The sequence below is a fragment of the Pangasianodon hypophthalmus genome, chromosome 16, assembly GCF_027358585.1.
Source record: "Pangasianodon hypophthalmus isolate fPanHyp1 chromosome 16, fPanHyp1.pri, whole genome shotgun sequence".
Taxonomy (NCBI): Eukaryota; Metazoa; Chordata; class Actinopteri; order Siluriformes; family Pangasiidae; genus Pangasianodon; species Pangasianodon hypophthalmus.
In genome coordinates, this window is record NC_069725.1 from 20,281,988 (window position 1) to 20,308,105 (window position 26,118).

Below are 26,118 nucleotides of genomic sequence, written 5' to 3' on the forward strand. Positions count from 1 at the left end.
GGGGAAAAATAAAAGCTGCAGACAAAAATGTATACAATCTGAGTGCCAGTTCAAACTAGTTATTCATAAGGATTACATAAACTTTGAACCAAGTATACTCATCTAAGCGTTGTGGCTTTGCCTGTATGAAGTGCACTCTGAATAGAGACAATGGTAGTGAAATGAATAACCTGCACCTGTGTTACTGAGCATACAATGTGCTGAGCAAACACTGCATTACTACAACAGGCTGTACATTTTCTGTGTGCAGTTATTCTAAAAGTCACCCTATGTTAGGATGAGCAACCAGGCAATTAACTGGCAAATAATTATAAGGTCTAATGGTTAAATTATGAAAGTAATTATGCTAGCACATTAATAGAAGATCCTGTGCAATAAAGCAAATGAAAGATATTCCATTTTCAGGAGAGTCCTGTTTGCAGTCCTAATCTAAAATTGTGCCTGATATTTACATACTGTTATCTGAGACACCATGCTTGTTCCTTCTTTCTGTCTATATCCTCTTTCTGTCTAACATTTAAATATATCATGTTCATTGCTAGCTAGTGAGAAGTTACACTGTACTATGAATGCAGTTATATGTAGTGAAATATGAAGCAAATTAAGAATGTTACAGTTGAAAAATAGATTTATTTGCATTCAGTGGTACTGCTCAGCACAATACATTTATACTTGGCATTTTGAGTGCTGTGATTTAATTCCTTTCCAAGGTGCAAACACAAGTATGCGTTAATTAAATCATCTACATGGGATGAACATTTTGGAAGTCATATTGAGAAATCCAGATTCTGAATGTGTGCACTATTTGGCCAGTGAAAGCATGAATTAATGCATTCATATGAAAACAAACCTATGAATAAATAACATCTTTGACTTTTTTTTTTATTCATAACATGGACATTTGTGGGTGGCACTCTGATGAGAATAAAATACATTGGCAAATTTGCATTGTAAAACACTGCCATATCAAACCACTCCAGTGCAAACGGTTACAAGCCAAAACAGATGAATGCTGTTTCAGAGCAATTACATGTAACTCACTAATTTCTCTTCATATCCTTCGGTAATGGGTCAAAGACCTAGATGAAGGCTTTAGGATCCATGATTACTGTTTATGTCCAAATAAAATCTCAAAATAAAATAAAATATTTGGGCAAAGACTATCATCATGGTGCAAACCAATTCTTCAATGCAAAGTCTGAGGTAATAATTACTTTTCTAATAGGGAGACATTAATCAAAACATATGTTTGCAATATTTTAAGGCAGGGACGTCCAATCCTATCCGCAAAGGGCCAGCGTGACTGCAGGTTCACGCTCCATGATCCACAATCAACTGATTTATCAAGTGGGAACAGCTGTAGATCCTGACTGGCTGGAAATGAAGGCTTGCAGCCACGCTGGCCCTCTGCAGATTGCCACCCCTGTTCTAAGGTGACTCTACAATATTTGCAAATGCACATGTTGCTGTAATGTAACGTCACAATTTTAGAAAGGTAGAAAAACCCTTAACATACATGCATACAAAACCAGTTTTGTTTGAGTACTCAAACGTCACCACTTTAGTTTCTGCAAATGGTACTTTCAAAAATTAAATTTGCAAGCACAAACATGTTCACAGTACAATGTTTCTTTAGCTAAACAACTTTGTTTTTGCTAATTTTTGTAAAATTTCAGACACTGTAAATGGAAGTGGGATGTTATATTCAGAAAGAAAAACCTTCTGAGGAACATCAGGCAAAACCATATGACACACAGCTCCTCACATGAAATGAAATTCTTGACCTTTGCTTTGTTCTTATACTTAGGCTTATATTGTAATAGTCAAAGATTTATTGCAGAATCCATTTTTTTTATCATGAGGTTTGAAAAAAGTTTGTATGTGTCATGTATTAGAAGACTGCATTAGAGACTGAAGGAAAAGGCCTTATTGTGAGACTTTAAGACATCTTATTGAGTGTGCATTATTGCACATTAATAAAGTAGTTTCAACACATTTGTCAGGTGGTAATAAGCACAAAACATTTTTTTTGGCCAATTAGTAGATTTTTTCCTTCTTTAAATTCACGTGATCTCAGACTGATCTGAAACTATGGCTTTGATTGATAATCAGTGGTAAACCAGGTAAGCTTGACATCAATGCTTGATTTGCATAAAATATATTCACCCTTTTAAGTAAATGGCACTGTTCATTTGGGAAGAATCGTTCTTTAAAGCAGCACAATACAGATAAATGCTTTCCATCCTAAGAGAGCAAAGCTCTCTCCACCATTCAGACACAGAAACTTTCACTGTATGTCATCCTTCAATCCAACTATACATAGTAACTGTCCTTCAAGTGGCTCGAGAGGGCTTTATTGAGACTGTATCACATCAGTGAAGCCTCAAGGGAAGCATGTGGCATCCATCACAGCTCCTCTCTCTTCTTTCTTCAATATAGATGTTCTTGGTTTGAAGAAAAAAAAAGATTCTGCTTGAAAATAGACAGAAACAAAGCATAATTACTCCAGTTTTTGTAATTTCCCCCCAATTTTCTCCCCACTGCCAATTCCCACCCACTAGCAGGGCAGCTGAACACACTTGGAGGAAAGCACTAGCCATATACTTCCACATACATGAGCTCTCAGACTTCCATGAATGGTTAGTGTTGTTCTGTTGTTTGGAGAGAGTAACGCCATCTTTCCCAACCAGAGAGCATGGGAAATTATGCTTTACTGGACCCCTGTTGCACCACTTGGGCACCCCAGTTTTCAAAAACTGACAAAACATTATTTATAGATTACTAAAATAAAATAGATAAAATCAGGTGAACTATAGAATCACTTTTTCTTCATACATGTATACAGTATCAGCACACAGGCATGTTTTTTATTTTATTATTATTATTTTTTTTACCTTGGATATCTTTCCATCAGGACAGGATGTGAACAAAAACAATGGCCAGACCGATATTGAGCAGAATGACCATGCAGATCATAATCGTATTTGGGCCCTGGAAAAAAAAAAATACAAAAACACCATTACAGACATATATATCAAGTAAATCACTACATTGGTAATATAAACGTCTCTTAATTGTTAGCTACATTAGCCACATAGCGCCAGGGCAAAGCAAACCTCAGATACTCAGCATGTCTTGTCTGAGTGACTACTTGTGGAATAAGTGGAATGTCAGCTATTTTGATTTTTTTAATGCATAAATTTTGAACTCAAGGTAATCTCCTGTTTTGTAATGTAACAATACATTTTATTTGTATGAAAGTACCATGCACAAAGATCTAGGTTATGAAGAAAGAAGTCATAAAGATATTTGAAATTATTCACTGGGCTTTGCTCTGGAGTCACACAGTGGATCTCAATTCTAGGATTGAACATTCACTCACCCATCTTTGATTTTGATATTCAATATGTTCAGTATGTTGTCAGTGAGGGAACGTTCTGGCAATGCTCCTTTGGAAATGAGATATGATCACTATTGAAACATGGTTCTCAAGATCTCTGGAGATGAGGGGCCTCTGTGAAGCATAGCCAGGGGATCTGCACCTTTTTTATTCATTGCACAGTGGTGGAAATCACAACCTACCATTATCAAAGTTATTATATTTATGATTAACTTCTATAGTTATTAGCCTGTTAGACTGCTCACTTGAAATAAGTAGGCTTATGATTAAAGTAAACTTGGATCTAATGTGTTTTGTCAGTGGAAAATTAAGGAATAAAAAACTTTAATAAATAGCCAATAATATTGTAAAACTAAGGCACAATATCTGAGTAATTTCGGGCTTCTTTGAAACATTTTGTTGCATTTTGTGGCTCCAGGAAAGTGGCCCTTGACGACATTTCATTTAGACATTATGGGTTTCTGCTCTGTTTAGAACTGAAGAAGCCTTTCATATCACAAAACTTTATAATTATACAAGACCAAACATCTTGACGTACTAGTGCTAGACAGTTCAAACACCTGGATGACTGAAAACTTAATTAGACATCAAGACAAACAATGTATTTATTTAATCATGTTAAGCAACATTTTGCAACTATGATAAGCAAAAAATATCTGCATTTTGTGTGTTTTTCTGGTTGTGTCTAACCTCTTCTGGTGCTGTGATTCCAGTCACTTCATCAGGGGTTTTCACCAAAGCCCTCTGTCTCAGCTCAGCTTTGGGGTCCACTTTGGGAGCAGGCTTAGCGACTGGTTTGGCGATAGCTTTGGGCTCTGGTTTAGGCACAACCTTGGGTTCAGGCTTAGACACAGCTTTAGGAGCTGGGCTAGGATCTCGTCTAGTAGTTGGGCTAGATTCTTTTCTCAGGGCCGGGCTAGGGTCTCGTCTTGGAACCGGGCTACGATCTCGTCTTGGAGCTGGGCTGCGGTCTCGTGTTGGAGCTGGGCTACGGTCTCGTCTTGGAGCCGGGCTGCGGTCTCGTCTTGGAGCTTGGCTTGGTTCGTGTCTTGGAGCCGGGCTACGGTCTCGTCTTGGAGCCGGGCTTGGTTCTCGTCTTGGAGCCGGGCTTGGTTCTCGTCTCGGAGCCGGGCTTGGTTCTCGCCTCGGAGCCGGGCTTGGTTCTCGTCTCGGAGCCGGACTAGGCTCTCGTTTCATAGATTGCTTAGCTTCAACTTTGTTAGCCACTTTTCTGTCTTCCTTGGCCTCCCGCTTACTCTCAGTCATTGATGCTGGGTGCTCTGTTGCAGGTTCCCTGGCCTCAGCTCTCTGCTCGGGAGCTTTGTGTTCTGGGGTCGCCGCTTTGGAGGGCACTTTGGAGGCAGGAGGAGGTGGTTCTTCTTCATCAGTAGAGGAGATGAGGCTGGTCCTTACAGGAGCTGGAGCAGGTTCTGCTGCTTTGGACTCTAAGTCCATCTTCTGTAGAGGCTTAATCTCAAGGTCAGAGCCCTGCTCAGCTTTGGCGTTTTGGCGGCTGGGGGATTGGGATGGACCCTTTGTGCTGGGGACCCCAGGCTCCTCCTTGCTTGGCGCTGAAGCTGGTGTTTGAGCTGAATTGGCTGATGGAGTTGAAGGACGACTGCTCTGTCTGCTCCCTGGGCGGCTTCCCCCTCTGCTGCCACTACCGCCACCTCGACTGCTTCTGTCCCCATTCCAGCTACCAGGACCAAGGAGGTTAGGATCTAGAGCAGCAGAGGTGGTAGGTCCAGGTGATGGTGTGCGTGCTGGACTAATGTTGGGCTTCAGGCCTTCCATTTCGTGCATGAAGGGGCTCTCTGGAGGCATGATCTCCTCAGCCAGCAGTGACTCATGCATGCCTGTTTCAGCGTTCTCATTGCTCTCAGCAATTTCTTGTAGTGCTCGCTTCTTTAGGTATTCTGGGCCTGAAAGACACATAAAATACAAAACAACTTTATTATATCTCCCAAATGTTATGTTTTGGTCTGTTGATTCTAATATTCATCCCAATATTTAAGGTTACCATATGACAATATCATGGCTCTAGAATGGCCCTTCTTGCTAAAATAATTTTTAATATATTTTTTTTTTTTGGGAGTCAAATATAGTTGTAGCAAAAAGAAAAAAAACAAACAATAATTACACAAATTAATTAAGATGTATAATTTAGAGTTATATAATTTCACCATAGGTGTCCAAACTACAGCCTGTGAAGCATTTGCAGATCACTGCCATATTTTAACATTTTAAACACCATGTCGACCACCATTTTAAAAATAAAATTCAGGATGGTCCACCTAAAAAAAAAAATCCTGCATTGAACACTAGGTGTCGCTGTCCCATAAATCAAACTGTAAAAATCTATAAATCTCTTTCCTTTCCTCAATGTGTTCATGGCATTCATTTTTTTTACATTAAAGTTACAAAGCTTTTAGGTAGAATGATTGGAAAAATGAAAGACAAATGCACACAAAGGAGATTTTTAGGCATGTCATCAAAATGAATGCTTTTTGCTGAGTTCAGAGGAAGGTGTGTGTCTGCTTGGCTGTAAAGAAGGAATATAATTATTGAGTGAAAATCTGTAAATCCTGATGTACACAACCTTATTTAATTAAGCAACCAATAGAAAGTAGATAAAATGTACACTTTATGATATTCACTCTGATTAAAAAGCAACATAATGGTGGCAGTCAAGCTGGCCTAATAGTAATTACGCTATTTTAGTTATTTTACAAAAACCCTGTGGCCTCTCACATCAAACTGTTCAATAATAACAGTTTAAACACCTCCGATGTAAACACTAAAAGCCTACATTTCTTGACCTTTTGTTTCCCTTGATGCTCTTTCCGTGACACTAAGGAATCTGAAAGGATATCTTGTGTCCATATTTTCATTTGGTGCCCACATTACATTCACCCTCTTCCACATGTTCCTTCAAAACCCAGTACAGACAAATTTAGAAATTGAAGACAAATAGAATCGAACAGCTGGGGACGCTGATTATTCATAGCCATGCCTTTTCTATCTGAGACAGAAAGCTCTCATATATATGGAATAATCTATATAGTGTGTCTTTTATACTCATACTGAAATACAAGCCCACTGCAGCTGAAGAGCGTAAATGGTTTAGAGCTGATTGAGAACTCACACAAGGCCTGAGTGGAGAGTTCGGGAATGTTATATTAATATATGTAGACTGCAGCTGAAGTGTGACATTTAAAAGGATAACCATTTAACCCTTCACTTCACAGATGAGATGTATTACAGGAGCATAATATGGCATGGCAGCAGCACCATGTATAAAATCATGTAGATACAGATGAAGAGCTTCAGGTAATGAATGAAGTTCACCTCAACCATTAGAACGCAAAAAAAAAAAAAAAAAAAGGATCTCAGTGACTGACCATGGCATGGTTGTTGGTGCCGGATGGGCTGGTTTGAATATTTCAGAAACTGCTGATCTCCTGGGACTTGCACACATAACAGTTTCTAGAGTTTACACAGAATGGTAGAAAAACCAAAATCATCCAGTGAGCAGCACTTCTGTGAGCTTGTTGATAAGGGAGATCAGAGGAGAATGGCCTGGTTGGTTCAACCTGACAGGAAGTCTACAGTAAGTCAAATAACTACTCTTTACAACCATGATGATGAGTAGAAAAGCATCTCAGAATATTGGCAGACAGTTGAGATTGTAAAAAAATTGTCAGATACTGTCCCGTTTCGGTGAGCCTGTGCCCATGTTAGCCTCAGGTTCCTGTTCTTGGCTGACAGGAGTGCAACCCAATGTGGTCTTCTGCTGTTGTAGCCCATCCACCTCAAGGTTCTAAGTGTTTGGCATTCTGAGATGCTTTTCTGCTCATCACAGTTGTAAAGCGTGATTACATATGAGTTACCATAGCCTTCCTGTCAGCTCAACCTAGTCTGCACATTCTCTTTTGAGAACTGACTCTCACTGGATCTTTTTTGTTTTTCGTACTATTCTCTGTAAACTCTAGAGACTGATGTGTATGAAAATCCCAGGATATCATAATGACTGAGCTCACATTTTTTACTGATTCTAATGTTTGACGTGAACATTAACTTAAGTACTTGACCTGTATCTGCATAATTTTATGCATTGCATTGCTGCCACATGATTGGCTGATTGAGTAGTTGCATGAATGAGGAGGTGTAAAGGTGTTCCTATTAAAATGGCTGGTGAGTGTATATTGCATTGTATTGTCTGATATTTAAACTGATATTAATTAAGATTTAATAGTTTTGGATAGGTGTGTCTCTTCAATGTACAAAACATCATAGGTGTGAAGTTATTCATATGAGATATTAGTATTATGTATTAGTTGTAAACAGACATTTTAGGTTGAACTATATTCATTAAACTAATCTAAATGTGTTAGTTTACAGAAATTCTAAGATGAACTGTTGTTACCTGGCTGATAGAATGAAGGCGAGAGTTCTCTGGCCACTACACGTGCAATGCTGGACTCGTTGTTGGACGCTTGAGCGGCTTGTTCAGCAGCCTCTCCTTTGCTCTTGGCATGGGAAGTTCTGCGGAGGAAGGAGTTACGCAGTGAGTTACTTCTTCTTTCGCTATTAAAAGTGAAATTATTTCACTAGACAACCTGGGTGAAAAATTACTTTTAGGAAGATAAGATATATGATATAGTATACAAGACAATAAATGTGTTCAGTAAAAAGGACTGGTTTAAGTAAACATGGCAACTAAAATGAGTAACAGTAGTAGGACTTTATTCACGTTTTGTAACACCATTGTAACCAATAACACTATGGACCACAAATAAAACCAGAATCAAAATAGCAATACTCCAAATATAATCTCAAGGGAAAACAGACCTCTAAATGTAATCCAAGATGGCAGCGTTTCAGGATCATGCTGCAAAAGGAAAGCTATGTTTACCGTGCTGTATTATTTGACTGTCTGTTCATCTAGTTTTTCAGGTTAAGCTTATTAAATACTTGTTAATTAGTCTAGGTTCTTTTCTGGATCAAACAGTTTTGATTAAGCGTGTCAAGCATGTGTGAAAAACGATCAGACTGACAGCAGTCGTGTGTCTGTCAATGTGAGGACACTTCCAGTCAACCCACATTTACAAATGAGTAATGCAAAAACAGTAAGCTGGTATACAACCACCATGCTGATCCTGGTCTATTAATAATTCACTACAGTATCAGTCACAAGGATAGTCTTGCACATTTGGACAATGCTTTGAAATTTCCCACATGTGCATTTCTGAACTGTTAAACGATCCGCGAATGCAGAGATCTTCATCTAATGCTGAATGTATTCTTACTAGAGCAATGCACAGCACTGTCATTCCAAGACATTCCCCCTTTGTCTTTATTTGGAAGATGGGACAGCAGTTGTCTGTCCTATTTATAAAAAGCACAACGCCTCAGCACTAAAGAATCCCTCACCATACCCTACTCAGGTAGTAATGGAAACATGTAAAATCCCAAAAGAGAAAACAATATGAGACAAAATGTCCTATGACTCTAGACTCTGTGTAAAGTGTGTAAAGTGTGAATGCAGAGATCAGGGTCATGCAATATTAGCAGGTTATTAGCATAGGACTCATCAGGCATCAAGCTGGACCTGAGCTAAATTAGCAGCCAGTTTCTGACAATGAGATATGACCAAGGCTGCGCTGAGTACCACTCAGTTTATTCTTACCAAATAGCTTCTCTATAATAGTGCTTTAGAATAATAAACAAATCACGTTCTCTGAGCATAGCAACAACATAAATAATGGCATGAATTTCTAATGCTGTAACTGTGTGAATTTTGGTTCTTAGCCCAAAAAGTTCATTTATTATTTCTTTCAGAATTTTTTCTTGTTGCCTTAGGTACAAAATGTGGATCCTTTTTTTTTTTTTTTTTTGATTTATCCCCATTTTCTCCCCAATTTGGTCACCCATGCACCAGCCAGCTCTCACCTATCATACAACAGCTACCAACCAAGGAAACTGCAAAACTAGCACGTGCTTCCAACGTGGAAGCCAGGCAACTGCAACTTTTCGAACTGCTGCATCACAGGGCAGTGTAACACACTCTGAGCAAAGTGTTATCTACCCTCTTCCGCATACATGAGCACAGTGATGCCCATGATTGTCGACTGTCCCTGTGATTGATAGGGGAGAGAGAGAAAGGATGCCATCCTTCTCACTCAGAGAGCACAGCCAGTTTTGCTTCCTTGGCTCCTGGCCACAGATGGCTGTAACATTGTTTGGATACAAACTCACAATGTCCTGACGACAGGCTGAATGCTTTTCTGTTGTGCCACTCGGAAGCAAAAATACACATAACTTTTAATATAATGTTGTAAAATAATCAAAAAGGCTTTATTCAACAAAAAAATATATTACATAGAAAGCTAAAAAAAAGAGAAATGGTGTTATGGGGATATTCAAATGGAAATTGTTTCACAAACTAATAACATAGTTAAATAGTAGGCTTCTGTGTGCAATAAAGAGTGTCCATATCCTGTAAATATTGGTTATTGATTTAATGAAATTAAACTTCTTAACCTGTTAAACATCATTGCACATCCAGGTACTCATCAAAGTGTATTTCATCTTCAAACTTTCTTCAAATTTTTCAAATCTTCAAATATTTTTCTAGAGACATTTCTGCAGAAATAATACATAATTTTGTTTTTGTAATTTGTAATGCTTAAAGTACTCATAATTAACTTATTTGGGGCACACCATGTAGTATGACTGCTCCTTTTCCTAAAATAAAATAATTTCACAAATTGCACCTTTTAAATAGTTTGTTACCATGTGATCAACCAAATTCGTGTTCAGTTTTATTTACTGTATTAAAGTGGGGATATTAGAGACCAAAACACCATGCAGCAGAAAGTTAAGCTTTGTATATTTCAGAGTGTCCACAGTAAAATCAGCATTCTATCATGTTCCATTCAATACGATTATAAATCAAACTTCATGTAATTTTGCTAAGAAACACCCAAATGGATTTCTGAGGATATCTAAATTCTCATAAATTCTCAACACTACTAATTCCTTTTAGGTTATATTTTCATCAATCGTTCTCATGCTGTTTTGTTGACCAAAACAGTGCTGTAGTGGTTGAACTGGTGAAAGCATCCTTATGCATAATGAGTTGGAGCATTGCAGATTGAGATTACACTGGGAATACTTGACACGCTGTAACATTATCCTGGCCTCAAAATAGCCTCCTCCACTTTAAGACTGTTTAGACGGCACTTCCCAACGGTGCCATTCGAAGGGCTCATAACTGCCTGTAGTGAATCTTAGATCTCCACCTGTCCGCAGGCAGTCAACACAGTTCCCTACTCCCTGCAGGGTTACTTAGCTTAGAGGTGACTGATGCAGTAATACAGCTGCCTCTTGCCTATTGTCAGATTCTTTGTGAAAGGCTTTTAAACCAAGGCTTCATACAGAACTATTTCAGGGTTCAGAACTATTTCAGAACTATTTCGGTTTGTTCCTGTGAGATAACCAGTACAATCTCACAAAAAATTTCTAACGCGTGCAAGCCATTGGAGTTTATGTGAAAGAAGTCATAAGAAAAAATATGACTGCTAATCCTGCTACTAACACAGTTTTCTTATGAATTTACAAATTTGGCATCATAAAAGCATGTTGGGCAGAATATACTGGAACTACGTGTACAGTAAGATTCTTATATATAAACTATTACAAAATGATAAAAGATCATCTCAGGTTAGATGTGAAAATGAAAAAAAAAAAAAAAAAGAATAACCAACACAGCTTTGTCCTCTTCTAATGCACCTGTAAAAAGCTTGTGAAAACTCCAGGCATGTACACATAACATATAATAATATAATATAATATTATAACATATAATCTCTAACAACAGATTTTGAGGCCAAAGCACCAATTTGCAACCTTTGTATTATAAGATTCTACCTAATATTCATGTTTAACCCAGACAGAACCTTATAATACTAAAGTAATCTACTAAAAGTTAGTTTACTCCAATTCTGACTGCCAACGATTACAATTTTTAATTTGTTAATGAATGAAGTTATACTTTTTTCCATTTATATTTACATTTAATATTTGGAACGGTTTTGAATCAAGTTATCACTTACTTTATATCAGCTATAAACAGTTGTTCCCACACCAGCCTCTCTTTTTGCTCTCACACTCTCTCTTGAAGTTAAACAACAAAAGTTGCAGCTTGCAATGTTACCCAGAAACTGGAAAGTGCAAAGTACTGACTTTCGTGTGGTGGAAAACTTACTGACTGTTACAAAGCACTGACATTGGAGACTCCTTCCATATATGTTAAATTACAGCCAGCACTACTGCCAGAGCTGCAGTTATAGAAAATGAGTCAATACTAAAAATACGCTTTAAGATAAATGGCTGAATAATATGATGGGGGTTTTGGAGGAAGTTAATATGAATGTAGGCCTGAAGCAGTGCCTTAGCCTTCAGTTCTCTACTCCTCTCACTTCAGGTGGTCACAAATTCTGCCTCCCCAAACAGATTAACATAGCCCAGAAATGACATATCATTCTACAGCTGACTCATGCTACAGTTTCTAGAGACATTCCAGTGATTACTGGGCCCTGCTACCTAGTGATAAGCCAGTCATCTCACAGGGACAGCAGTTATGGAGCAGATAAGCTCTAGCAGGCATCCCATGGGTCATTCAATTATACGTGAAATCAGTAGAATGCACGTGGCGGCTTCATGTCCAGGATTAACCTTCACAACTGGTATCCTTGGGTCAAACAATAACAAAGCAAATCTGCTGAGCAATCATAAATAGAATCAATGCAACACAAGGGGAAAAAACTATTAAACAACAAATTTATGTGGGGGTGTATCCTCCATGCCTGGGTTACCATGTGGCCAAGCAGTAGGTGGAGAGACCTTTGACAGATGGCAGCTGAAGCAACTCAGTCAGCTGACAAACACTTTGAGGCTTATAAGCTTATAGAGGACTATATCGTCTTGTCCAATATTTGACCTCCAATCAGAAAACACCACCAATAGCATGTTCTTAGTACTGAAAAATGAAGATACTTAATTGTGCTCTTTCTGCTAGTCTTGGCAAGCGAGCCTTCACTGAAAGTACTGATGCCATTTGAATATTCTGAATATCATCACAGAATAAACAGAATGTTAGGTTGGAACCTCCACAACAGGGAAGCAGTAACACTGAATCTGAATCTTTGTAAATATATGTTAGATCCTGGAAAAACCCTTCACATAGTGAAATTTTGACGTTTTCTACCATATATAGTTCTGAAAAGTATTTTCACGCTACTTTCCTGATCTGAAATATTTTTCTCTTTTGCATTTCAACAAAAAGTAAATTTCTAGCATTTTAAACTTTGGTTACCTCTAACATCACGGAGCATCACAGATATTTTGACAGCAGGAATCTGATTACATAACTGAATTGCTTAGGTTTATATCCATTTCGCAATGGCACTTAGCTCTCTAACAACTTGATCAAAGTGTGACAGTCACTTTATGATCTAAATCACACTTAGCTAGCAAGGGTTTAGGCGTCTTATACAGACTGGCTGTGTTTTTTTCGTTTTTTACCACCGTGGTGACTAAACTGGCTCCTTACCCAACATTATCTTTGCTGATAGATTAGGCAAGTTTAAATGGTAAATAAAATCATTTCTGTAATTTTGGTGAAATAAGTGTAAACGTATGTTATATACAGAATTTTTTTTTTTTTTTTTGCCAAAACCTGATTTTTGCCATAATTCAGCCATAGCAATATCCGATGGGTTTTCCCAGACCACCACTCTTACAATGAATTGGACCGAGCTTTTCTATAAGGCGATTACTTTAAAAGATGTGGCTCATCAGGGGATCATGAGTTTGAATCCTGACAATGACACAGCCATACACAGGAGTGGTTGCATACTCTCTCTCCCCTGTCAATCACAGTGACACTAGCCAGTTGTGGGCATCTGTGAGCTCACGTATGCAGATAGTCTGTTCCTCTGAGTGTGTTAGACTGCCCTGTAATGCAGCATAGGTAGCAGTTTGAAAAGATGCAATTGATTGGCTTCACATGTCTCATAGCAAGCATGTCTTAGTCCTAGCCCTCCCTGGTTGGTGGCTGTCACATGATAGGGGAGAGCTGGCTGGTGGGTGGCAATTGGCAGGTGACCAAATGGAGGTGGTATTAAAATCTTTTTAAAAATTTAATGCATTCTGTGTGGATTTAAACAAAGATGTATGTAAAAAAAAAAGTTTTCTTTTTAAGGACCTCACCATTGACTATTTTTCTGCCTCTTTTCTGTTTATCAGAGTAGTTGGTGTCATGCCATCTGTCACTATGGCCCATATTATTCCAATGAATAAAATACGTGACTTGATTTTTGGACAGTGTCTTGCGCAACAAATCAATCAAAGTCAAAGATAGGGATTTTCAGCAAGTATGCTGCCTATCCAAAGCCATTATTAAATATCATACAGTCTTTGGCCTGTGAGAACATATTCAAAGCTGCTGGTTTCAGTGTGCCAGAAAAAAAGTCTGAAATTTGTTCTTACCATAAATGTCAGATTTTTACATTAACCCATGACAGGTAATGTCAATGCTGTATCAATGAAATAGGAGAAAGCCAGTCCCTTTAAATACTGCCTAGTGTATTTAGAACAGGCTACATACCATGTTATTAAAGTTAAGATGAGCTAACGTTAAGATCACCTAGAGAACTTTGACTCCAGATAAAGGCTAGGTGTTGGACATCAATATACTGCAAGTGATGCCATTCACTTACAGGCTGAGTAATATTTATAACTACTGAAAGATCTGACACCACTGCTGACGCAAGGCTTTGCATAGCTTTCCATGCGTGTAGCTTTGAACAGGAGCACCAGAACAGAAACCTTCCTCGCACAGAAATGGGAGTTAACGATACGCCATTCAACTTAACTTTTTTTTTAAATTCACTTTGAGTTGTTTCCAAAGTCCAGGACTGTCTTTGTCATATTTGTACAAAACCAGGGAGGTCAAACTCATTGTAGGTAACAGGCCACATTACACTTAGTCCAGTATCAAGTTGGACAGATTAGCTTAGTAGCCTAGTAACACATCAACAGCTCATGAAATTTGTTCATTTATCATCATCAGTCTGAAAGTTATGTTATAAATGCAGAAATGGATCGAAAGTATATGACCTACAAAGCAAATGGACAGACTTTACAGTAGCTTGCATAAGTTTTCACCCTCCCAAGCTTTATCACATTTTGTAGTGTTACAATCTGGAACTGAAATGGACTTAATTGGGATTATACACAAAATATCCCATAGCATTAAAGTGGGTTGTGGGGGTATAAATACAATTTGTACAATTGTTTACAAATAGAAAACATAAAAGCTGTGATTGCATAAGTATTCACTCCCTGGCTGTGAAACCCCTAAGTTAGTTCTATTGGAAAGAGAAATGGTTATAGCATGAAATTTTCAGCTTGCTAATGAAGAATGATTAATCATTCACACATTTTGTCAGTAGCTGAGTGTATGGCTTTCAGTTTATTGCCCTTTTTTCCCCATAAAGTCTAACTCAGAACATTTCAAGACAAGTACAGTCCACAAAACAATTTTAATTCAGAACATGGACTTTAAATTCATTTGGTGGGTTGGATTATCAGGCTGTACGTTTGACACCCTGAATTTAAGAAAAGAGTTGTGATTATATAATGAACAAAAAAATGCTATTCATTCCAAGGCATATATGTCTTGAAATATATCAGAAGGTTTTTAAAACCTTCACTTGCTACTTTTTTACTCACTAGCTGGCAGGCAAATGACAACAGCAAAAACAAGAAAAACAGCAACACAAAGATACAAAGATGGACACAATAAATGTGTGTACACAGTCATCTGAAACCTTGACTATGATCCAGCAATTATGTTTGTTAGATTTGGAGTGTGAAACAACATTTATCCTGGCACACACTGTAACACACTCTACATTTACAGTTCATTATCTGCAACAGCCATTCAAAAACAATACTCATAAATATACTAGTCTCAAATCATGTTTCATTGACCAAGAGAGAACAATAATCTGCAAAGCTTAGCAGGAACATAGTGTTACTATAACTTCAAAACTAAGAATGGGGGACCTCGGCTGATTGTCAGCCTCTGAGAACTGCTAGCTATCAGCTGTTACATTCTCCTGCAATTGTGATACAGCAACAGTGTGTGTCCATATTTAGGCAGGCCTCCTTTCTGACACCAGGGCCATGTCATTTACACCCACTGAAGAGCCTTAGCTTTCAGAGCACACCAGGCAGTGCTCAAAATATACTGCACCAAGCCAAACCCAGGTCTGGCCCTCAGTGTCATAACTCAACCAGCTTGGATTGTTTCACCCAAAACAGGGTATTCCCAATTATGAATAGTGGTTCTTTTGATACATAGACAAAACAAAACAAAAAAAAAGTCCAGCAGAAACAACCTCCATATTTACAGTGTGAGAAGAGCATAAGTAGAGCAGAGTGAAGTTCTGTATGAATCGTCCCTATTTCATAGAGATGAGCTACCAGATGCCCATCTTTGTTATAATCAACACAACTGAGGAACACCATATAATCATAGCCACAATCACAGAAAAAAGTACTAAACTATACTGTTTCTTGCTGTTGCGCTGGTTCCCTCAAGTGTACACCTTTTGTACCTATAGTATATACACTATATTACCAAAAGTATTCGGTCACCTGCCTTGACTCACATATGAACTTAAGTGCCATCCCATTCCTAACCCATAGGGTTCAATATGATGTCGGTCCACCTTTTGCAGCTATTACAGCTTCAACTCTTCTGGGAAGGCTGTCCACAAGGTTGAGGAGTGTGTTTATAGGAATTTTTGACCATTCTTCCAAAAGCGCATTGGTGAGGTCACACACTGATGTTGGTCGAGAAGGCCTGGCTCTCAGTCTCCGCTCTAATTCATCCCAAAGGTGTTCTATCGGGTTCAGGTCAGGACTCTGTGCAGGCCAGTCAAGTTCATCCACACCAGACTCTGTCATCCATGTCTTTATGGACCTTGCTTTGTGCACTGGTGCACAGTCATGTTGGAAGAGGAAGGGGCCCGCTCCAAACTGTTCCCACAAGGTTGGGAGCATGGAATTGTCCAAAATGTTTTGGTGTCCTGAAGCATTCAAAGTTCCTTTCACTGGAACTAAGGGGCCAAGCCCAACTCCTGAAAAACAACCCCACACCATAATTCCTCCTCCACCAAATTTCACACTCGGCACAATGCAGTCCGAAATGTACCGTTCTCCTGGCAACCTCCAAACCCAGACTCGTCCATCAGATTGCCAGATGGAAAAGCGTGATTCATCACTCCAGAGAACGCGTCTCCACTGCTCTAGAGTCCAGCGGCGGCGTGCTTTACACCACTGCATCCGATGCTTTGCATTGCACTTGGTGATGTGTGGCTTGGATGCAGCTGCTCGGCCATGGAAACCCATTCCATGAAGCTCTCTGCGTACTGTACTTGGGCTAATCTGAAGGTCACATGAAGTTTGGAGCTCTGTAGCAATTGACTGTGAAGAAAGTCGACGACCTCTTTGCACTATGCGCTTCAGCATCCGCTGACCCCTCTCCGTCAGTTTACGTGGCCTACCACTTCGTGGCTGAGTTGCTGTTGTTCCCAAACTCTTCCATTTTGTTATGATAAAGCTGACAGTTGACTGTGGAATATTTAGGAGCGAGGAAATTTCACGACTGGATTTGTTGCACAGGTGGCATCCTATGACAGTTCCACGCTGGAATTCACTGAGCTCCTGAGAGCGGCCCATTCTTTCACAAATGTTTGCAAAAACAGTCTGCATGCCTAAGTGCTTGATTTTATACACCTGTGGCCAGGCCAAGTGATTAGGACACCTGATTCTGATCATTTGGATGGGTGACCGAATACTTTTGGTAATATAGTGTATCTTTTACTTAGCTTTACTCTATGATGTAATTATCATCTACACTATATCCACATTTTCAGGTGAAGGATACATATTAAAGGTGCAAAACATAAGGATACCACTCCATTGACAAGGAAAGGTACAGTTTAGTACCTTTCAGAGAGTGTATGGCTGTACTAGAATTTATTATGATTAATAAATATAGAGACAAAAAGCCTAATGGCAGAGAAAACTGTTTCTAAACTACCAACACAGTGTTTTGTATGACTCCCAGAGCATTTTATTACATCCACAAAAAAAGTATTCCTTCTTTCATTTATAATTTATAATACAAACCTGAAGCTTTGTATTACAGCTCAGTATTTTGTCAAGCATGTCAAGGCATTGATAAAAGGCACTGGGTAAACTACTTCTCTGTTTGAAATGCAGAGAACAAGCCCATTTTTTTGATATGCAACCACTCATCAAAGCAAATAAAGCATGATTTGTGATATACAGTGTCACATTAGCATCCAAAATTGTACCACAATGTCATTCTGTAATTTGAATCCCACCCTTGGAATGCGCTGACACATAATAACACATTTCATTCTGAGAAAAAAAACAGTTCCCAGGTAAATCAGAGACCACCGCAGTGAGAATTATCAGCCTCCTGACTCTTTCACTGCATTAAAAATGTAAAAACACTCTTGGAGGATCTTCATGTAGCCTCAACACAGCCACGATGAGACAGAGAGAGAGGGAGAGAGTCAAAAGCCACCAACATTAATAAATCTGCTTGTCTCTCAGGTAAAATATTTAGAGTTCTCTGAGCCACTGACAGGCTCTGTGGCTCATCATTGGGACACTCGCTCTTATAAACAGTGTGCTAATTCCAGGTGGTGAGGCTTCCCTCCTTGTAAGGAGATGCACAGATGAAAACAAAACAGCCCTGCTCTCACAACTGGTGAGAAGTGAATGTACCACAGATATAGTATATAAATAATTTATTAGAAAAATGTCAAAGTGCAACAGTTGAAATAATAGACTGTGTATGGTGTGGAGAAAATATGTTCTCATTGCTGGAATTATAATACGGTGCAATACTTTATTATTAGAAGATTTACTTATAGAAAAGTGTTCTTATAAATACTTAAAGATAGTTTTTAACACACACACACACACACACACACACATATATATATATATATATAAAAACTGCCCCACTACCTCATGCCACATTTTTATTGAGTTATGTTGTAATTACAGCTGACCCAAATTTGGCTTTTATTGGCTTTCACATATGAGTACTCCAGTACTGCAGTGACTACAGGAAGAAGATTGTGAATTATAAAAGATTATTCAGTGAATAATCTTTTACCATGTATTGACCTGGACTTCTACTGTTTTACTTCAGTGTTTTTAAAGAATGTTCATGTAGTTAATCTGCTGTTATGAAAATATTAAGTGCTTACAACAGACTTGTGGAAATCTACATAGAGGAAAAACTGCTTATCCCATCACTGTAAGGTCAGAGGTCACACTGTAAACCAACATTCTGGTATCCGGTAGCTGAATAAACTGAGACCTGGGCAGCATGGTTATGCCTACTTCTGCTTTGTAAAGACCAGACAAAGACCAGTGACTAATTACAAAAACATCAGAGACCAAAAGACCTAGACAAAGCATGCTGATCTTACTGTGAGAGAAACGTTCTCCTCTGCTGAATGCTAATAAATGAGAACGGATATGTTTTGAATGGTATTACGTAAAGATGTTACTCACTAGGAATCTAATAGTTAATAAACAACTACCTAAGAGAGACCCATACAGAAAATGGACATTAATTACATCAAGTAGTGGCTCTTACTGTGACAACAACTCTAGAAGTGCAAATTTGCTAATAAGGTGTTTATCCCATAAAATCTCATGTTAATAATCTCTTCATTCATCTCAAAGTGTATTACTCAGTAACTACTTTGAATTATTCTGTGTTGAATCTAATGGGAAAAATATGCAGTTTAATGGGTGAGGAGAAGTCTGGTCCTGTCAAAAAGTCCTTTTAGAGGTTACACAAAGCTCCCTCTGTGGCCTATTTCCTTCTTCAGATCAACAGACTATTATGATATGTTTAAAGATTGTAGCAAGTGTGTGTGTGTGTGTGTGTGTGTGTGTGTGACATTACATCACTTAAGGTTGTTTCCCTGCTTTACTTTGATAAGCTCATGCAGGGTTTGATAAGTTAAGGCTGGTGTATTTATATAATAACACCTATAGTATATCTGTATTGTTTAATATCTTTTAATAACTCATAGGTTACACTGAATTTCTACTGCATATCAAAGTCATTCAGTCACAAACACTGACCTTGAGCTTGCAATTTCTGCTTTCTGTTTGGCAATGGCAGCAGCCCTTTGTGCTCCCTCGACACTCCTTTCCACTTTCTGCTTGACCTTGGTGCCCTTCAGCTGAATCACCTTCTTTCGCACAGCCTTCACCAGCACGTTGTGTACATACTTGCCCTCCTCTTTACCACCCTCAGCGAAGGTAGTGCAGCCATAGCCATGCCGCTGGTTGTCCAGCCACTCGCCCTCATACTTGAGGCCACTGGAGCGCTCACTGATGCCATAGCCTGACCGCTTATCATTCTTCCACTCTCCCATGTAAACCTCGGTAGTGGTGGCGTCAATGTCAGACTCGACAGGTGGGAACTCGTGGCCTTCGCCCTCTGCTTCACTGTCACCCATGCTGATGGTGGAGTTGGCATCACTAGTCGCTGAACTGAGGGCCGACTCGCTGCGCAGGAAGCTGATCTTGCTCTTCTGGCTGGAGAGGGATGTGCGGGATTCTGACTTGGTCAGCTTGCCCAGCAGCGAGCCGCGCCGGAAAAGGCCCCGCTTCTTTGGCTTGGCAAGTTCAGGGTCACCATGTAGGCTGAGGGCAAAGCCACCACGTGAAGGCCCCGTAGGCATGGATGGGGTGACCACAGTCTCCTGGCCTGACGCATTTGTGGTGGTGATGATGGGAACATCCTGCTGCAGCAGTGTGCCATTGCTTTGCTCGCTACGCAGTGAGGTTAGCGAGTTGCGCAAAGGAGAGCGCACCACAGCGGCCATACCATATGGAACGCTCTGACGCACACCATATCCATGTCGCATTCCACCGGTAAACTGGCCTTGGAAGGTGCCTGTCGAGACAAGGTCTAGTGAGCATAAAACACTAGTAGATATATGAGAGCTACAAAGGCAAAATAAGGGGCAGTAGTAATTCTCCAGTTAATATTCTGCACTAGTGACCAGAAGGTTGTGAGTTCAAATCACAGAACTGCCCGAAACCCCACTGATATCCTGTTGACCAAGGTTCTTAAGCCTGAATGCTCCAGGTTTACCATTTGATGGCTGACCATAAAAAGCCTGTAAATATGGGGGATAGACACATTCATTCGTCTTCATTATCCTGGTCTGTGTTGCAGGTGATCTAGAGCCCATCCTGGAAACAGGGGAAAGTTAGAGCACAGTACATTAAACCAATGGTTCTCAAACTGGGGTCCTCCAGGGGTCCATTAAGCAAATCAAGGGGGTCCTTGATTTCTCTTTTTTTTTTAAATTAGTGGTAATGAAGTCAAGACCCACCATAATTATGGTTATTACATTTATTACTGAGTTCTTATAATTATTAGCATATTTGACTAGTTACTTAGATTCAGTGGGTTTAATCTAAATCTCAATAAATCAAAAACAAATAGACTAAAAATAATGCCAAAATTGGACCTTATGTTTTCTGTCAATGAAGTGTCCAGGACTGAAAAGATCTTTGGCTCTAATAAGTAGCCAATATATTATTATAACAAGCTTAATTAATGTAACAAGCTTAATATTTGAATAGTTGGACTATGTTCATAAAACAAATCATACGGGGGTCCTTGGGATTTATTTTACATTTAAAGGAGACCCTGGCTGTACAAATTACATAAAAATGACATCTGGAAAAACAGACAAGAAGATGATTTCTGCTGACATAAGTGTTTCATGCTAATCCATACCCACTACTTCCTGTCCTCAGCTGTAACCACAATAGACATGCATGTTCAAATTCTAGAGCCATAAACCACTTACGGTTATTTTCTGTGTGTCCCTGAGACTTGAGGTCAAGCAACACATGCCTGTGTTCATCATTTCCAGGGCATAGGTAAGACATGCCAGAAGGGTACACTCTGAACTCTTTGTCCTTCTACACAGTGCTATACCAGCAGCACTGCTTTACACCCTGCTGAATGTGACGACTCAGCCTTCTATAGATAAATAATCTTACAAATAAAGGTTTAATGTTGATATTGATACATATTTAAGAATTTTGTAGTTACATTTCAATTATATTGTCTCGTCGAATCCTTAGCAGTATATTTTCGCTCTTACGCTTTCACATAACACTTCTTCATATTTTTTGAGTAAACAACCAATATGAACCAGGATTAAATATAATATTATAAATATCTAATAGCTGTGTGATAACGGCTACAATCATATACTACTGAACATACCTGGAAAAGTGAGATGCCAAACAAACGTCTCTGTAATTATTTTTGATGTATTTTAGTATGTTTGATTTACAGTGCCCTTATCCTTAATATATTTAACAAATGTCAGATTTTTATCTACATTGTAGTTCTGCTTCATGTTATTCCATTCACTGTTATGATAATAGTAAAGTGAACAAGATATTTCAATGAGTGTTAGAAAAACTGCTACTGTATAACCCTGATACTTTGCTTTTGTGCTCCAAACTAACTTAAAGTAAGTTTGTTACCTTTAGTCACCTGATTGGCTGAAAAAAATGTAGAAAGAATTCTAATATATTTATGCTAATATATATTTCCCCTTTGTCTTAAAATACAGCAACATTCACTTCATTAAAGTCTACCATCTATTCTGGCCTACACAGTAAAGATGTCTTTACCTCATTTCTTCACTTTTTTGACTTTACTTCAAACCACTAAAGAACAGGGACAGGAACACTGGGATTTTATATTCATTCCAGACTCTCAAACACAGAGAGTGAACAGAATTCATTACAGCTTTAATTTGTAACCCCCTGCTCCCCTTTCCTTTGGCAAACACTCCTTAGTGATGGGCATTTACCCAGCAGGCCATCTGTGGTGACGCCATGGTGCCACCTTTATAATCCGTTAAGCGACTGGGTTTCTGTCAGAATCCATTACTCTTTATTGTTCTTTTCTGAAGACCAGTCGACTTTAAAGTCCTGCATACATATAAACACCGGAGGAGGTGTTAAACTGAAACTGGGCTTCTTGCTGTGTGGGGATCTCCATAATTTGACCTGAATTTCAGTTCCCGTTTTAGGTTAAACACGTAGCAAATGACTGATGGCCCAGTTTTGGCCCACATTTACCCCTCCATGTGTCCATATACCACAGTGGAATGACAATGACAAATACATCCAAATCTGACTGCCAGATCACAACCACTAGACCACTTGGTTAAAACCGAATCTCAGGAATGATATGAACCAAAACCTACAATTGGGCACTTTTCATTTGACCCAAAATGAAGTGCAGAATATGGTTGATGTGTGCAGGTTCCAAAAGGTATGAAAATTTTAGACCACAACGCCATTGCAAGTGCCACAGATGATCCTGATGCAGCTAAACTCAATCATTTTCAGCAATGAATTATCTGCTATCTGGGAATTGTAGTTCACATCTGGCAGTCTTATTGAATTCTGAACTTTGATCATGCCAGAATTTTTGAAAGAAATTGCCTTAATACTGCAAAACAAAAGTTTTGACACTTGGCTGGAAGTTGGTATATGGGTGTGGAAAACATTTTTTAAAGTCATGCCATAGCACAGGGATTCTCAAACTTTTTCAGCCAGGGACTTCTTTAGCTGTAAAATACATCCCACCGACCCTCGCAGTACAGATGATTTTAATTTTTCTATTTCTTTCCACACACAAAAAAACAGGTCCAAGTTGACATGATGTGATTTCTAATACTGTAACTAAACTATTAAAACTTTAACTGTTCATGGACCCCTGGGGGTCCTCAGAAACCATTTTGTGAGCCACTGCCACTAGCGAATATGTTTTCCAGTCTGGAGTTGTGTTCACATGTGTTCTCCATGTCACAGTATATGATGAAGATCCTCTATCAACCGGCCTGTAATGTCCTTTAGCATGTTTCCTTCAGGTTTTGCTATTGCCATTACTGTATTTCTAGATGTCCTCTCAGTTTCGTGTAATCCAAATCCAAATTCAAATGCGTTTCGTAGCAGTGCTCATACTCTGAGGTTTCCATTGAAAAAAAATTCTATTACTGCCAGGACTTTGTCATCGGCTGTCTTTGGCCACAATGGCATTAAATTGGCTACCATGAGCATGTTATATTATGAGTTCTAAGACTGCGGATCTCAACTCACTATCATGTAATTCTTTTACGATGTGTATTTTTGTCTGTGACAACAAAATCGGGTTAAACCTGTAAAGTGTAAACGTGACTTTAGGTGACCAAAGACAGCTGATGGCAACGTTTTGGTAGTGTCAGAAATTTCCAATTAAATTCTCACTGTTTGAGTGCTGCTACAAAGCTCCTACGTCACCAATAGGAGGACAACCTAGGATAATGCTAATCTCATATGACACACTACAGCTACAAATACGTTGGTGGCAATGGTGATACCGAAATCAGACAATGATATCAACTACTGGATAGAAAAAAAATTCTTTATTACTCCAAGCTCACTTTGAAAAATGTTTGTTTATGACCCTTGTTTTCACAAGCTTGAATTGATCACGTTCAGCGAAATGTAGTAATTTTCTCTATCACAGGTCTATCATTAGATGATTTCCATCATATAATCTTTCCATCATATAATCCATCGTATGGAGAACACACCTTATTGAACAGTCTGTTACAGGAGTCAGCCAAGATTTTATTGGGATCATATCATACAGTGTGATAATAATCTTTAATGACAGCTGAAATCACAGCATAAAACCGGCTTTTCATGAGAAATTTCTGACACTTTGTCAGAGAACTTTGTCGTTGCCTGTCTGTGGTTACAGTGGTGCTAAAAAGAAGTTCAAGACCGCACATCTCAACTCATGACCAAAGAATTGTACGATTGTTGGTTGCGACAACAAATATACAGTGTAAACCTGGCTTTTGGGCGGGCGCTCTCTTAATTACGTCATCCCTGGTGCCCCACCCCCATCCTCCATACAGAAAATTCGCTTTTTTTCGCGTGGGAACGCAAAACGATTCGCATTTTTCCTTTAAAGGGGAAAAAACATTAAAAAAAAAAAAAAAAACTTGGATAGAAACGCACTTTACCAGAGCCACCTGTTAAAAGAGGAAAGCTGAATCTGGGTTGTGTTCAGAAGTTTTTTTCTTTTTTTTCTTTTTTTACGCGCTCAACTCACCGCCATCCGCGTAGGTCTCGGTGCCGTAGCCGTCCTGCAGGCCGTTATTCCACGTGCCCTCGTATTTGGCGCCGCTGCCCAGGCTCACGCGCGTGCCGTACCTGCCTTTGAAGCCGTGCGTCCACTCGCCCTTGTACACCCAGTGGCCTTTAGTTTCGACGCCCAGGCCATGGCGCTTGCCTTGAGCCCAGTAGCCCTCGTACGTGTTTCCGCTGGGCCAGGTGTACACCCCGACCACCTCGAAACCGTAATTCCAGGAGCCGGAGAACTCGCCTTGACCCTTCGGACCCGTGCAGATGCCGTGGCCGTGCGCTTTGCCGCCTTCCCAACCGCCGCAGTACGCGCCGCCGTCATCGAACTCAAAGCGACCTCCACTCATCCTTCTTGAATGGAAAAAAAGAGGGGGAAAAAAACAATTCTTCAAACTTGGACTGAGCCTGTGACCTTTTCCAAAGTGACGTTAAATTGTTAAAATGTGTATTTCCGCCGAGGGGAACTCTTGCTCTTGAACGTCGGTCATTGTCGGTGCGTCTAGTCGCTGGCGCGCATCTTCTGTTGACAGCTGTTCTGTTTTATCCCAATTCTTGTGTTTCTTCTTACAAAAAAAAAAAAAAATCCACAGGTATTTCACACTAAGTGATGAACCTCCTTGAGAAACTGTCGGTACAGAGCGGATTTGACTAGGGAGAGGGAGTTACTTTTCTTTAGTTACATGGTTTTTTTTCAAGGTGAGTACCATTGAGTCGAATTGGTGAGCCGGTGGTCTTCATGGCTCTCCCCTCTCCCTGTCTCCCCTCTTTTCTCCACCGAGCTCGGTTAATGTTCCAGCACTCCCAACAAGGATAACCAGACCCCGACGCTGTATCCAAAAATACAGCCCAATCCTGCCCCGGCTACAAGGCCCTGCTCAACGCCGTGCCAGATCACTTGCAGTTGAAGGGGGTGGGCGAGCATGTGGCCATATCAGGTTCAGTGAAATCTGTGCCAAGCTGACTGGGTGTTCCAAAAAGTTGCATTTCATGAATTTGAGATGTGAAAAGGTGCTAATCAGAGGTGTTGGATTAATGTCTTGTTTAAGTTCCTAACTGGGATCTGGGCCAAATTATTATCCCACCAAAAACATACACAAATAATATTATAATAAAATAATATTATATAAAAAATAATAAAATATAATTCATTAATTAAACTACTGCTACTACTAATAATAATAATAACAACAATATCAGAATTTCTTATTAAAGAATAATTTCTGTTTTTAACCCAATATGCCAAATTTATCTTTGAATGACAGACCACTATAACAAAGTTATGCAGGTGCTCTCTCAGAAATAAATATACCAAACTTTACATTTCCTTGTCACTCAGG

At 39.3% G+C, this 26,118-nt stretch overlaps 1 protein-coding gene across 4 annotated transcripts; it reads right to left on the bottom strand.

The window, feature by feature from the left end:
* Positions 1-610: 610 nt before the first annotated feature.
* jph2 (junctophilin 2) lies at positions 611-25,576 on the bottom strand. 4 transcript variants are annotated; one of them, XR_008304304.1, is made up of 7 exons: positions 24,750-25,576; positions 19,679-20,498; positions 7,827-7,945; positions 4,091-5,322; positions 2,895-2,991; positions 2,615-2,756; positions 611-2,469 (listed from the first exon to the last, which is right to left on the bottom strand). XR_008304304.1 is itself a non-coding variant. In XM_026921331.3 (6 exons), the coding sequence occupies exons 1-5, from the start codon at positions 25,126-25,128 to the stop codon at positions 2,911-2,913; spliced, it is 2,631 nt and encodes an 876-aa protein (XP_026777132.2). In that variant the 5' UTR covers positions 25,129-25,576; the 3' UTR covers positions 611-2,444; positions 2,895-2,910. The 4 variants fall into 4 exon arrangements, 3 of the variants coding, with proteins under 3 accessions (XP_026777132.2, XP_026777130.2, XP_026777131.2); XM_026921331.3 differs by lacking the exon at positions 2,615-2,756 and having other exon boundaries at positions 611-2,444; XM_026921329.3 differs by lacking the exon at positions 2,615-2,756.
* Between the last annotated feature and the right edge of the window lie 542 nt (positions 25,577-26,118).

Coding starts and splice junctions, on each gene's coding strand:
- jph2 (XM_026921331.3), bottom strand. CDS start 25,128: ATGAGTGGAGGTCGCTTTGAGTTCGATGACGGCGGCGCGTACTGCGGC. Junction 7,946..19,678: donor GCAGAAATTGCAAGCTCAAG/GTCAGTGTTTGT, acceptor CTTCCTCCGCAG/AACTTCCCATGCCAAGAGCA. Junction 2,992..4,090: donor GAATCACAGCACCAGAAGAG/GTTAGACACAAC, acceptor TTTTTTTTCCAG/GGCCCAAATACGATTATGAT.